This window comes from Oculina patagonica, chromosome 9, assembly GCF_052425735.1.
Source record: "Oculina patagonica isolate OP01 chromosome 9, crgOcupat, whole genome shotgun sequence".
In the NCBI taxonomy this organism is placed as follows: domain Eukaryota; kingdom Metazoa; phylum Cnidaria; class Anthozoa; order Scleractinia; family Oculinidae; genus Oculina; species Oculina patagonica.
Window position 1 is genome coordinate 18,539,990 of NC_135766.1, and position 15,531 is coordinate 18,555,520.

General features: G+C 40.2%; 1 protein-coding gene across 1 annotated transcript in view; it reads left to right on the top strand.

Annotated features, from left to right (window-relative positions):
- Positions 1–15,531, top strand: part of LOC144666327 (pre-mRNA-processing factor 6-like) — a 40,689-nt gene that overhangs the window by 18,546 nt on the left and 6,612 nt on the right. The window contains exons 20-29 of the mRNA XM_078527724.1: positions 664–828; positions 1,669–1,719; positions 6,124–6,174; positions 7,275–7,349; positions 8,069–8,132; positions 9,321–9,390; positions 9,649–9,716; positions 10,003–10,141; positions 10,276–10,326; positions 10,910–10,985. Of these exons, the coding sequence (XP_078383850.1) occupies positions 664–828; positions 1,669–1,719; positions 6,124–6,174; positions 7,275–7,349; positions 8,069–8,132; positions 9,321–9,390; positions 9,649–9,716; positions 10,003–10,141; positions 10,276–10,326; positions 10,910–10,985 (810 nt within the window). The remainder of the gene's footprint in view (positions 1–663; positions 829–1,668; positions 1,720–6,123; positions 6,175–7,274; positions 7,350–8,068; positions 8,133–9,320; positions 9,391–9,648; positions 9,717–10,002; positions 10,142–10,275; positions 10,327–10,909; positions 10,986–15,531) is intronic.

Consider the following 15,531-nt stretch of genomic DNA (forward strand, 5'->3'; position numbering starts at 1 on the left):
TCGTAGAGATCGATCGTCATCTTGGTTCATGAACGCGAGCGAAAACTGTGGAGAGTGCAAAAACCCCATGGTGGGAAAGCGGGTGTTTCTAAGATGGCGACCCGTCGGACTCAACGATCGATCTCTACAACTTCACGGAAAAATGTGGGGATTGTGAACAGTCTAGAATTCACCGCCAACTAGCCGACCAGTGAAGATTTTTTTTTTTACGGCCGTCGAAAAATCGGCTAGTGTGCGGCGGGCTTTATTAACTACATGTACCAAGCCTAACACCTTCTTAGTTTTAGACTTTGGGGGACCGTGCTTTTCCGTCTGTGGCCCCTAACCTATGGAACAAATGAATTAAAAACGCATCATTTTAGACTTGCTTTTATGTCATTATCGATTGTTATACATAGTGTATTTTGTGTTTTGTTTATAATATTATTTAAGTTTGGAGCCAGGTTTTCTGTACGTTTTGATTTAAAGGAAGAAAAAAATGCCAACTTAAACACAGACAGATGACAAAGCTTGGCCAAAAAAAATATCGAACGACGTTTTACTGCTGTTTTTGTTGTTATCCTTGTCATAACGTTATCCGTTATTGCAACCTCGTTCTCAGAGAGACACTGGGAACGAGGTTGCTGTTATTGCAGTATTTTATTTTCACTTTGTTTTTTGTAGGGCGAAATATTTCAAGCTCGTTCTATCCTGGCTCTGGCGTTTCAAGCCAATCCGAACAGTGAAGAGATTTGGCTGGCTGCTGTAAAACTAGAGAGTGAAAACAATGAAGATCAGAGAGCAAGAAAACTGCTGCAGCGAGCGAGACTGAACGCTTGTACACCCAGGGTAAGTTGTAGAAGCTACATCATGCATCGCGCATCTTGAGGAGTTAAAGAGACTGTGTCACGGCTGAGTTAAGTTTACGTTATAAAGTTTTGCCAAATACTCGCTATGAAACTTAATGTTTGCAAATAAATTACTTCTATGGATCTAAACGACGAAATCGTAGCTTCATTGCAACCAAATGTGTCTTCCGGGCGTTATAATGTAAAGTTACAAGCAAACAAGACTAACTTTGAAAACTGTTCAGCCCAACAATATTTCAGATATGTCCAGGATTGAACGCTCATGAGATGCACGTTCCTCATGTCAGGCATCATAAAGTGTCTCCATTAATAAAAAATCACCACAACACACCAAATTCTGTCAAATATGAAGTAATATGGAAATGTCAAATAACACAGTCAAACATGAAGTACTCATTAAACAATACCTGCGTTCAATCCTGGACATAAGTGTGCTGTGATATTGAAATGTCCCTTCACTGTTTTAAGAGGTTATTTTTATATTTCATCAAATTTGATGGTCATTTCCCATGCCTATATTTGGTTAAAATCCGTGACACAGTCCCTTTAAGCCTAATCTCACGCAATCTTGACCATTCTTGTTCCTTTTTTGTTTATTTTTACCCCTTTGGTGTTTAACTTCCTAAATATACTGTGATTTTGAGAGAGTTTCTTTGATCCGAAGATAACTTTGAATATAATAGAAAGTTTTCCTCCATGGGAAGACTGCGTGAAAAGCCAACAGAATGTTTGCGTGAAAGATTTGCGTGACAAGCAAATGGACCTCTTAGGCAGAGGCTTGTACGTATTTTTAATGGAGATTTATTTTCTTGTTTTTCAGGTCATGATGAAATCCATCAAGTTAGAATGGGTGTTAAGAAATCTTTCCGAGGTAAATGAAACAATGTGTAATTTGAACTAATGATGAAACTGTAAGGTAATATAAATTGCAGTGCCTTGTTGTGGAGTTCCTTGGAGCTGATGAAGGGGAGGGTTGTCCAATATACACGACCTGATACGGATCGTAAAAATCATCACTCCAATTGTACGGTTCGTACGGTTGGTACGAGTCGTGAAACAATGAGTCTACGAGTCGTACAGTTGGTGAAGTGCATATGATTAGTGAGACTTAGTATGACTTAGTATGATTACTGTGAGACATAGTGGGTACTATCAGTGCTATGATTCGTACGGTTCGTACGGTTGGTACGAGTCGTGAAACAATGGGTTTACCAGTCGTACAGTTGGTGAAGTGCATATGATTAGTGAGACTTAGTATGACTTAGTATGATTACTGTGAGACATAGTGGGTCCTAACAGTGCTACGATTCGTACGAATCGTACGGTTCGTACGAGTCGAGAAACAATGAGTTTACGAGTCGTACAGTTGGTGAAGTGCATATGATTAGTGGGACATAGTGGGTCCTAACAGTGCTGCGAATCGTACGAATCGTACGGTTCGTACGAGTCGTCAAACAATGAGTTTACGAGTCGTACAGTTGGTGAAGGGCATATGATTAGTGGGACATAGTGGGTCCTAACAGTGCTACGAATCGTACGAATCGTACGGTTCGTACGAGTCGTCAAACAATGAGTTTACGTTTCGTACAGTTGGTGAAGTGCATATGATTAGTGAGACTTAGTATGACTTAGTATGATAACTGTGAGACATAGTGGGTCCTAACAGTGCTACGAGTCGTACGGTTCGTACGGTTGGTACAAGTCGTGAAACAATGGGTTTACCAGTCGTACAGTTGGTGAAGTGCATATGATTAGTGAGACTTAGTATGACTTAGTATGATTACTGTGAGACATAGTGGGTCCTAACAGTGCTACGATTCGTACGAATCGTACGGTTCGTAGCGAGTTTCTTTAGCACACACTCTTTATAGAGCGAAGAATACATTGCGTTTAGCGTGTTTGGGCCATCAAACGCTTTTAGAACGAAGAATATACATTGTGTTTACCGTGTTGTGTTTAGCGAGTTTCGCTAGCACACTTTTTATAGAACGAAGAATACACTTCGTTTAGCGTGTTTGGGACATTTTCTAAAGCGTGTTTGGGTTTCCACGTTTTTAGAACGAGAAATATACATTGTGTTTACCGTGTTGGGAACGTGACGCTTACAGAACGAGAAATATACATTATGCTTGGTGTGTTTTGCGTTTAGCGTGTTTGGGACATTTTCTAAAGCGTGTTTGGGTTTGCACGTTTTTAGAACGAGAAATATACATTGTGTTTACCGTGTTGTGTTTAGCGAGTTTCGCTAGCACACTTTTTATAGAACGAAGAATACACATTGCGTTTAGCGTGTTTGGGCCATTCTAAAGCGTGTTTGGGTTTCCACGTTTTTAGAACGAGAAATATACATTGTGTTTACCGTGTTGGGGACGTGTGTTTACCGTGTTGGGGACGTGACGCTTACAGAACGAGAAATATACATATGATTATGCTTGGTGTGTTTTGATTACAGTATCACGCTTTATCACTAATGCTATGCAGTTAGCAAACTGCACGAGTCGTAAACTATTGTTTCACGACTCGTACGAACCGTACGATTCGTACGATTCGTAGCACTGTTCGGACCCACCAAGTCTCGCTAATCATATGCACTTCACCAACTGTACGACTCGTAAACTATTGTTTCACGACTCGTACGAACCGTACGATTCGTACGATTCGTAGCACTGTTCGGACCCACCAAGTCTCGCTAATCATATGCACTTCACCAACTGTACGACTCGTAAACTATTGTTTCACGACTCGTACGAACCGTACGACTCGTACGATTCGTAGCACTGTTCGGACCCACCAAGTCTCGCTAATCATATGCACTTCACCAACTGTACGACTCGTAAACTATTGTTTCACGACTCGTACGAACCGTACCAACCGAACGATTCGTAGCACTGTTCGGACCCATTATGTCTCACTAATCATATGCACTTCAACAACTGTACGACTCGTAAACTATTGTTTCACGACTCGTACGAACCGTACGACTCGTACGATTCGTAGCACTGTTCGGACCCACCAAGTCTCGCTAATCATATGCACTTCACCAACTGTACGACTCGTAAACTATTGTTTCACGACTCGTACGAACCGTACGATTCGTACGATTCGTAGCACTGTTCGGACCCACCAAGTCTCGCTAATCATATGCACTTCACCAACTGTACGACTCGTAAACTATTGTTTCACGACTCGTACGAACCGTACGACTCGTACGATTCGTAGCACTGTTCGGACCCACCAAGTCTCGCTAATCATATGCACTTCACCAACTGTACGACTCGTAAACTATTGTTTCACGACTCGTACGAACCGTACCAACCGAACGATTCGTAGCACTGTTCGGACCCATTATGTCTCACTAATCATATGCACTTCAACAACTGTACGACTCGTAAACTATTGTTTCACGACTCGTACGAACCGTACGACTCGTACGATTCGTAGCACTGTTCGGACCCACCAAGTCTCGCTAATCATATGCACTTCACCAACTGTACGACTCGTAAACTATTGTTTCACGACTCGTACGAACCGTACCAACCGAACGATTCGTAGCACTGTTCGGACCCATTATGTCTCACTAATCATATGCACTTCAACAACTGTACGACTCGTAAACTATTGTTTCACGACTCGTACGAACCGTACGACTCGTACGATTCGTAGCACTGTTCGGACCCACCAAGTCTCGCTAATCATATGCACTTCACCAACTGTACGACTCGTAAACTATTGTTTCACGACTCGTACGAACCGTACGATTCGTACGATTCGTAGCACTGTTCGGACCCACCAAGTCTCGCTAATCATATGCACTTCACCAACTGTACGACTCGTAAACTATTGTTTCACGACTCGTACGAACCGTACCAACCGAACGATTCGTAGCACTGTTCGGACCCATTATGTCTCACTAATCATATGCACTTCAACAACTGTACGACTCGTAAACTATTGTTTCACGACTCGTACGAACCGTACGATTCGTCTAATGGTTTTTACGATCCGTATCAGGTCGTGTATATTGGACATGGATGATGAAGGGATGAAGGAACTATTTCGGGAAGAGGCGCTCATATATTTACTAGTAATACGTGACTCGCAGGGCCTCGCGAAGCTCTGGGTTGGCTCTTTCTGGTTCGTAAAGAGGTATAAAGCGTTGGGAAGCGCAGGCTATTTTCAAAATCATCGACAAATTATTGGATAGCCGCATTTTGGACATTTATTTGAGGGCATTAAAAAAAAAGAACGAACGGCAGGAGGATTCGAACCCTCCGCCCGCGGGCCCCTGATATGATAGGCTTATAGCCTAAATATAGGCGTTGAGGGAGTATTATGTGGAAATCAGTGTTATTTTAATCCGAAAAAAAACGATAAAAATGAAAGGCTCAGGATTCGAACCCACAAAAGAAGGAAAAAAAAAAAAAAAAAAAAAAAAAAAAAAAAAAACCCTAGCCGGATTCGTACCCCCGGCCTCAGTCCCGAAGATCTGATTTGAAGTTCGACGCCTTACCATTTGGCCACCAGCGCGCGGCCGTGTGACGTCATTTCCGCCACACACCAAGCTCACAAATAAATAAATAAATAAATAAATATATATATATGACCGTAAACTCCACACGAGATTTCATCCCGCCTGAGCCCTTAGAGGAACAAAATTATACACCCCGCTACGCTCGGCCTTCGGCCTCGCTTCGCGAGGAATTACTGGCTCGTCCGTCCGTCCGTTCGTTCGTGCGTGCGTTCGTTCCTTTTCCTTCCTTCCTTCCTTCCTTCCTTCCTTCCTTCCTTCCTTCCTTCCTTCCTTCCTTCCTTCCTTCCTTCCTTCCTTCCTTCCTTCCTTCCTTCCTTCCTTCCTTCCTTCCTTCCTTCCTTCCTTCCTTCCTTCCTTCCTTCCTTCCTTCCTTCCTTCCTTCCTTCCTTCCTTCCTTCCTTCCTTCCTTCCTTCCTTCCTTCCTTCGCTCGCTCGCTCGCTCGCTCGCTCGTCCGTCCGTCCGTCCGTCTGTTCGTTCGTTCGTTCGTTCGTTCGTTCATTCGTTCACTGTTAAGCGTAAGATTGAATCTGATAGCATTTTAAAAAGAAATAGTAGTCTATTCTTTGAATGGAATACATATCTTCAGCGTCATAAAGTCCATTCCTAGACTAAATATCTCCTCGTTAGCAAATTATGCTTCGCCACTCAAATTTCTGTACCTTGTTCGACTTTGAAAGCTTTCTCTATTTTTACAATTTCTAATGACCTTGCTGTCGTTTGTTTTTCGTCACTTTATTTATCAGGCGGAGAAGCTGTTAGGTGAAGCTGTTCAAAGATATCCTGATTTTGCCAAGGTCAGTAGGATTTAACTGCAATAAATATTATACAGTTTAGTTGTCTTTGTGATAATAGTAAATTGCGAGCTTTAGCCATCCTCGGAGACCCAGGGGCAGTTAGTTGGGCGGGGAAAAGTCTATACGGGCGAAAAAAAAAAAAAATCGGCGAAGAAAACTCTAAGAAGATGCGGCTGCTGCTTTCTCTTTCGTAAACGGTCAATGCCATATCTGCCCTAGTTTAGGCTTGGTTTAGGTCTAATTTAAGCTCTGATTATTAGATGAAACTAGGCCTACATGTAGATGAGACTATTATTAGAACTTAGTTTGATTCACGCTTAGGTGACGGAGGTTTGGCGGGTCAACGTGGTGGGTAGTTGTGAGTGAGCCTGGATGCTAGCGCATTATTAAGTGTCAACTATAACATGGGGCTATCCTCCACCGCGGTCACGAAGAAATATGCACAAAATAAGAAAAGTACTGCAAAGATAGGTATTTCACAGTTCAAAGTTCGATCATAACCGGTACCTAAGGGTTACTAAGTTTTGGAGTTACAAAAAGTACGTGTTTGAAAATAGCGATATGCGGACTTGTCGGCGCCATTTGTTAGCACCTTTGGTTCGGATCGAACTTTAAAAGTACACTGGTTACCTGAGGGAATGGGATATGCTCACTCGGCAATTTTTTTATCTATCCTTGCTCTTATAACACTTCATTGAACAAAAAAGGTGAAATGGAAGAAAACCTGCCTGAGACGTTTGACCGCGGTGAAGGGCTATCCTGACAATCAGAACGATTATATGGAAACCACTAGTCTGTTGACAGAGAGAACTTCTCAGGCCAAACCATGAAATCTAAAACAACTAAAAGCAAACATTTACCATTTCGTATGTTTAGCGGTCCGAGTTCTGAACACACGCGAGTAGCACGCGCGTGAGTGTAATTGGCACAAAGCACAAGGCACACGACACGCGTGTAACAGTTCAAGTCCTCGCAAACGTCCTGAAGAAGAAGCGTTCCGTGTGTGTTTTAGTGTACGCCGTGAGTCTGTAGGGTCGCAGTGGTTAAACTGGTGTTCGGTTATCAACTTGCATTGTTTTTCCTTCTTCTTTATTTGAAAGTTATGGATGATGAAGGGACAGATACACGAGGAGTTAAATCAACTGGATAACGCGAGAGAGGCCTACAAACAAGGGGTAAGTGAATAGATTGGGTCTTGGCTATGCTTGAGCACGTGAATTTTAGTGGAATTTTGAAAGGTTTAAAAAATGGGTAGAACAAAAGAAGATTATTTTTGGAGCACCACCAGACAGTTAACCCCTACGAAAGAGGACCCCAGGCCCCAGTTGTTCAAAGGGTGGATAACGCTATCCACGGGATAAATCACTATCCAGTGGATAGCGAAGTAGGTTTTGTATGACAGTTATGGGGGGGGCCGGTGGGTAGCGTTATCCACCCTTTGAACAACTGGGCCTTTTTGTTACGGGACTGTTTGGTGTCCATCTACTACTTTCTAACTTCAAATTCCAATTTTAAAACTACATCAAATCTTCAATATTTCTTATCTCTCTAAATTTTACAAGTACTTTGAGAAAAACGTTCTCCTCCCAAACATCCCCAAAAAACACCCAAAAATTAACGACACACCCCAAAGATTTATGGCATGAGCATAAGGTTTTTGTATTGCTTGAAACGTAAAGGAGATATTTCCAGTAAACCCGTGTTAAGCAACGAAACAAAATGGTCTTTACGTTTATTCTCGTCTTTAAGCTGGTCCGGTCTGCAAGAGAGAAAAATGTCAGATAATCAATTTCTGTGCAAGACATTTTAGTGTGAGCCGAACGCTACGAGTAAGTAGGGACTGCTCGTATTCCATTGTCCATTGTGGGACTGACTTTATGGATTTTTTTCACAGACTAAAAAGTGTTCTCGTTCTATTCCAATCTGGTTGTTATTGGCCAGGCTTGAAGAAAAAGCAGGTTTGTTATGAATTGTTGAGTTCGTTTGTATTTCGACGTTTATGAAAATTTCACCCTCAGATCCCTGCGTCCCCTGTTATTCATTATTTTGAATTAATTCGAATTTTTTTTGATTGGCTGTTTCTCTCTTATACATTCTTTTGAAACATCGTGACTGCATACATGAAGATCGTAAGTCCTACAATCTAGGAGTGGAAATCCTGTGTCCCCGGAGCCCTTCGTTTCTCGTGCCAAGGCCTCGCCGGCTAAGAGAAACGAAAAGGGCTATGAGGACGAGAATGTCACTGGAAAAATGTAATTTCTGACGTTTGAATGAATGAATTAGACAGAAATTACTATTCTGACGGCACGGTTGAGAGGTTCGCGGGTTGTTATGGGATGTCTAGGTATATATAGGTTTTGGCGGGAGATTTAGGTCATTCTACGTCGTCAGTCCTCGTCTTCGCTTGCTTTTCTTTTTTCTTTAAAGTGTTGTTTGTTCAGCTTTTGTAACTAGTCTATTGAAAATGCTCTAGATTATTTAGTGCCCTTTCTCTCGGGGTCTCGTGCTGCTGCATTAGATGAGGAATACGTTTCCACTTATTTTTGGCCACTTCTAAAGGGTGGTTTTTAGTGGGTTTTCGTATCTGGCGTAGCACACAACTTAATACTCTTAGAACGAACTGTTGTTTTTTTGCTAGATTCAAGATTGTAATCAGGATACATTTTGTATCAGTTGACTGTATCAGGATACATTTTCATCAGATGACTGACTGACGCGCATCAGATGACTGACTGACGCATCCTCAATAAACTCTTCACATTGAATGTCTCGTGTTAGTGTAGTCAGAATTTTTTTTTTCTCAGTACTATTTTACTAACATTCGCTTTACAGTATCACCCCGCATCCTCACGGACACGACTACTTTATCACCGTTCTTGAAGGCTGACTAAACCTAGCACTGGGTTAGCAGTGTGCAGGAGCTCGTCGCATATGCCCCTTGTAAAAATGGTTTAGCTCGCCACGGGTCCCCCATAAGTTCGGTAGTAAAAACATCTGATCGGTGCGCGGAAGGTCATTGCTTAGACTCGCGTCAGGCTCTCAGATTTTCCTCTTTGTCCCTTGATCTGAATAACTGAATACAGTTACCACAGCTTGACCAAGCTTAGAATTTACTATGTCTGTATATATCGTGTATTATTTTTTAGGGCACACTACGAAAGCAAGGTCAGTTTTGGAACAAGCACGACAGAAAAATCCCAAGTGTCCAGAATTATGGTAAGAAAGCGGTTTTTTAATACTCTTCTGGTGTAGCGAACTTCACTGAACGAACGAACGAACGAACGAACGAACGAACGAACGAACGAACGAACGAACGAACGAACGAACGAACGAACGAACGAACGAACGAACGAACGAACGGACGGACGAACGAACGAATAGCTGAAGTAAGTCGACGTCTCATTCTGGGCGTTCAGTTCAATCGCTTTCAAGCTACAGCTCAGATGATGTTTTTTTTTTTGTCTTTTTTCTCAGGCTTGAGGCAGTTAGAATAGAAACGAGGGGAGAACGAAAAGAATTTGCAAGAACGTTAATGGCTAAAGGTATTGTGCATGCAAAATAATTACAAAATAATAAACCACTTTATTCAAGCGTCCATTTGTTGAACACTATAGCACTCAAACTGAAAAATCGTTTAATTGTAGAATGCGTGTCAAATACTGAGTATTTCGCTGGTGGAAGGGCTAATCACTTGGCTACAAACATCCGTATGGCCTTGACGTTAAACCATAAACCATGGCTAGCAACACCTCGAACGAAAATTGCAAACTCAGTTTGTTCTTCGAGGAAGGAACTTTCTAACCGCTGACCCGTTTGATTGTCTTTTAGCCATGCAAGAATGCCCTGCTTCCGGTATTCTGTGGGCGGAAGCTATCTTTATGGAGAGCCGACCGCAGAGGAAAACAAAAAGTGTGGACGCTCTCAAGAGATGTGAACACGACCCACATGTACTCTTAGCAGTGGCCAGGTTAGAAATGACATCCGTACTGTCCCCTTCGCTCCCCCGTCTTCATCCTCCCCCCCCCCTCCCCCCTCCCCCCCCCCTCCCCCCTCCCTCTTTTGTCCCCAACGTTATATAATGTTTCCTTCAATTTCCTTCAGGTTGTTTTGGAGTGAGCGAAAAATAAGCAAAGCAAGAGAGTGGTTTAACAGGTAAGTCGATAATTGTTTGACAAGTTTTACGAGTTTGTTTGAAAGTTTTTTTACACTGTCATATTTGCTTGATTTGTTAGCTTTAAAACAATGTTCTTCATTCCACAAGTCACTAGATTACAAGATTTCACCTTAACGTTTTCCTGCGGTCCCCTATATAATTTATCGCATATGTGTTGTATGGTTAACTCTTGCAATCGAATTTAGCGCCCGAACATGTCGTATTGTTTTTTTCAATCAAACTCGCTAGTGTTACCATATTGGAACTTACATAATACAGACCTGGGACGAGAGTGGGCACCCAACGGTTTAGAGTATTGTTTTGGTGACACGGAATGACCTCTCCGTTTGCATTACATTTCCAATCGATTATTTCAAACAGTTGGCTTTTTTTAAATCGCGGACCTTATTGCGTACTTTCTTCCTACCGATAGGAGTGTCGTAAATGCTTTTGGGCTAAATATCGTGTCAGGCAGTCACTTATTTCATAATCATTCCCAGCATTATATCATACAGCATTTAGGCACTTTTGTGTAGAGTTCAGTTTACATATATGAACAAATGTACCTTTTTTTCTCTGTAGGGCTGTCAAGCTCGACCCAGATCTCGGCGATTCTTGGGCTTGTTTCTACAGATTTGAACTGCAGCATGGAACCGAGGTCAGTTTGTTTTCCATTTTGTATTTGTATTCGGGAATTTGACTTATCTCGAGCAGTCTCGAAAGAGTTATCACGGTGGCAGGGATGTTGGCAGAATCCCCTCCCCTCCCCCCACTCCACTTCCGCACCCCACGATAGGCATGAATAGATTGTGCTAGTAAATTCAGGAAAAGTTGCTTCACAATATACCTAAAAGTTGCTCTAAAGTTGCTCAAATATCAAAAAGTTGCCACCAAAATTTAGAAAAGTTGCTTGCTCTAGAGTCGTATTGTTTTAGATAAATACTCAAAATGTGTTTGTTTGTTTGTTTGTTGCCATTTAAACGTAAAAAAACATTTTCATTAAATAATCTTACAATCATTAAAAGAGGCAAAAAGCCATTGTTATATGAGAAATATAAATACTTTGTTGCAATCAATATACTCTTTAAACTCAACATAACTTCAATAATAAATAAAAAACAAGAAAAAAATTAAAATTAAAAATTAAAAAAAAAGATAAAAAAATATAACAATCCTTCGCAATGAAACGATCTTTTATGGTTTGGATCGGTTTTATATCAATTTGTTGCTCAAAAGTTGCCAAGGAAGACGAAAGTTGCCCTAGGTTGCTGATACCACAAAAAGTTGCTCAAAACGCTAAAAAGTTGCTCAAAAGTTGCCGAGCACAATCTATTTATGCCTACCCCACGCAACCATCACTCGATCAACAGCAACAAAAATATTAAAACTGCTCGCATAAACCAAAGCAACGCAACAAATTTTCAGAGAATGTCTCTTTTTATTGTAGTTGTTTGTGTTGTTCAAACGCAAGTGCACTGCTTCCTTGTTCCTGTTCCTTCTTACTCGAGACGTCATAACTTCAACGTAGTAAAGATTTTTTTAATGTATGTAAAAATCAAAGTCTCTTCGAGATATCGACGTTTTTGCATGAAGTATGAGTCGAAGGTTTATCCTGTGCATTGTTCTTCGAACTTATCATTACAGTTTCTTTGTAGTTTAATTTAACAATTTCCTATCTTCGCGGAGGAAATGCAGCCATATAATTTTGTCAAAAATGGCTCGTTCGCGCCGGGTATTTATACACATATTCCTTAACATTACACAAATAAACAGTGCAAATTTCAGCGAGATCTGACAATTCTATACTTTAAAACTGCAAGGACCTTTCGAGGCAGTCGATTACGGCAGCGAAATTAGCAAATGAAACAGCAAAATATGCGTTCGACGCTTTGTTTTTGCGACGCTATATTTGAATTGTTATAGGTAGACCGCCGTTCAATGTGTTCAAGGCCGTATCGTTACGATTGCTCCATGAAAAAGCACGAAAAAAAAATACGGATATTTCCGACTACTGTCGGAGAAAACATTACGTAAACAAATCGTTACACTCAAGCTGCGTTTTGTCTAGGCTCGGCGAGGGTCGGATATCAAGACCCAGGATTAAACAAAAGCCACATATACAGTGAATGCTTTCGAATTATATTTGAAGATGAAATACGAAAGAATTTTGCTGTCTTTGACTGAAATTCCACTCGAACTGCGTAGATACTATCGCATGTTGTAAAGCCGATTCATGCAACATTGCTCTCAACGCGATGTAAGTGCTAGTGATTATTTATTCGTGTTTTAGTTACGCAATCCATTGTTTGTGCGACGCTTTTTATAGATCGCCTTTCAGACACACGTGCGTTGAGATAAGAAAGCTGACATGTCACTTTTAAAATTGTTATATAACGTTTGTAAATGTGACAAGTCACGTTTTTTCCACGAAATCGCAAGTGATCACCCGCAGCGGAAAGTAATCCCTTGAGAAATTAAAACAGTCCCTTGAGAAATTAAAAAAGTCCCTTGAGAGTTTACAAATATGTGGATCCAAATTTTGTCTACTAACCCCTATTCTACCATTTTTGCTTGTAAACAAGCAAAAACGTCGAAAAAAGAACACATTTGGCTAGCGAAGTCGAAAGTATCAGTTTTGGTTACTGATACTTAAATTAATGTTAGTATTTTAGATTTTCGTGTCCATTTTAAACAATATGCTGCTGTTCAAGGTCATAATTTACCATTGAGCAGAATGCATTCGTAACCGGGAACCAAATTCACAACAGGATGTACAATTGTAAAAAAGAATTTAAATTTGTATACGTAATTGGACTACATGCTGTCCAATTTGGAAATAATTTGATGAAAAAAATTCCGAGGGCAGCCAAAATTGGACGAGGCCGTAGGCCGAGTCCAATTTGGCTGTCAGAGGAATTTTTTGAATCTAATTATTTCCAAATTGGACAAGCATGTAGTCCGGTTACATATTAATTATATAGCTTGTAGTCAGTCAATGTCTAGAACGGGAAAAGCAATCAACAATAGTAGGCATAACACAGCACATGCAACTCACTCAAAGCATTGTCTTCACAAATCAAACTTAAACAAAACAGTACAATTTTATTCACCTGAGTTTGCGAAGCTTGCTACAAAGAGAGTGAAAACACTGCATCAATCAATGAAAGCCGTAAACATAGTGTCCGAAGAGCGTAACAGCTTCTTGAATCTGACAAACTCCTTTCCACAATCTCGTTCGTACTTCATCGCCGTCTTTTCTTTTCGAATTTCAGCAAAAAAAAAAAAAAAACGACAAAGAATTGCGTCTAGCTCATGGCTATGAATATCTGACAGATTTCTTGCTTCGCTTCGCTGCACTTACGTTCACCCAAGTTTTGTACTATTGGAGGTGTTTTGCTCTTGGTTGTGCTTCTTAGTGTAGCTAGCTCTTCTTCTGACAACGTAGAAAATTTCTCTTTGTTGTTACTATTGCTGAAAAGCTCAAAAAGAGTGGAAAAACGTAGCAAACTTCCCTCTGAATTCCGCCATTGTCGACTAACAATGCGACAAGTTTACAGGGCTGACGCTATGCTTTGTGCTAATTGGCTAATATCCGTCACATGTTGTTTTTTCTTCGATTTGATTGGCTGAGACAAAACTGTCCAATTTTTCTTAAATTGGACAGTTCGTGCATTTTACCTGAAAGTCCTAATTGAAACTATCCAAATTTAATCCCAAATTGGACAGTTCTCAGAAATTAAGGAAAAATAGCTGCGCTGACAATATAGGATTTACTGATAATTAGTAGAAAAAAAATCGTCAATATTACCCAAGTTGATAATTAACTCCCAAGCCGGTTTTCTTAAACATTTAAAAAAATACAGTATTTGTAATGTGTATTCGATTCATAACATGATGTATAATAATAGATACGTCCTTTCTACTAAAAAAGGATCAATGTCAGTCCTATGTTGATAATAGGCTTCCAACTTGTTTTACAAATTTACTTCTCTCAAGAGCGGTCTTTGTTCTGTGGAGGTGATTCGTAACGGGATGTACAACTATTGAAACTTCCGTTTAATCTATTGAAACACCTTCCAAGATATGATTAATCTTACTTCTTCGCTTTTTTTTTTCTTCTTCTTCTTCTTGAAAAACAAACAAGTCCAAAGCGATCTGTTTTGGTGTGGACTCGATCCATAACAGGATGTATAATTGTAGAAAATAAATTATTTGTAGAAAAACGATGCGTCAATACTACCCAAGTTGACAATTAACTGCCAAAGTTTGTTTTTTAACGCGACTTTCTTAAAAAAAAAAATCGATTCTTAACAAGATGTATTTAATAACTGAAGAAGCTTCCTTTTTACAAGAACGGGTCAATGTCATATGTTGATAATTAGCCGACGACTTGTTCCAAATTGACTTCTCAAAAAAGGTCTTTGTGGTATTGCCTCGATTCGTAACAGGATGTTTATTTATAGGAACTTCCTTTTATTTTATTTTTTCTCCTTGAAGAACAATTAAGCCCAAGGTGGTCTTTTTTGGTGTAGACTCGATTCATAACAGGATGTATAATTGTAGAAACTTCCTTTGTCCAAAAAAAAATTACCCTGGGTGCCACAGGTTTTTTTTTTTTTTTTTTTTTTTTTTTTTTTTTTTTTTTATCAACGATCGCGGTTTCGCCGCTCTTTGTCGCCGCAAAGAAAAAACCCTCTGGCACCCAGGGTAAAAAAAGATGTCACTCCTCTAAGTTTTTAATTGACTATTTTTTTTTTTTTTTTGGTTTAAGACTTAGTTCCTTAAAGAAAAAAATAAGGAACACAACAAAGACGATCTGCACAAATTGGACTCAATAGCTGAAATTGTAGTTCTCAGCGGTTTGCCTTACAAAAGAGACAACTAAATCAATTTGCATTATGTTGATTGACCCTTTTGCCACGTTCGCATGTCTTTTTAAGGAAAGAATATATAATCGCAGGCTAAGCTGTTATAACAGCTATTTATATAACCTGCGATCAGGCGTTATTTTTCTCGCGGGGGAGGGAAAAAAAAGAAGCCTGCCCGCGGACTATTTATAAAGAAAGTCTTCTTTTGGAAACTTCTTTTGTGCAAAAAGAAAAATGTTGATGTTCCAACTTTTTACTGGAGCTTTTTTTGGGCTTCTCTTATCCCAAAGAAGTTGTAAAACAAGTCCCGAAAAGTTAGTTAGATTTTTTTTTATT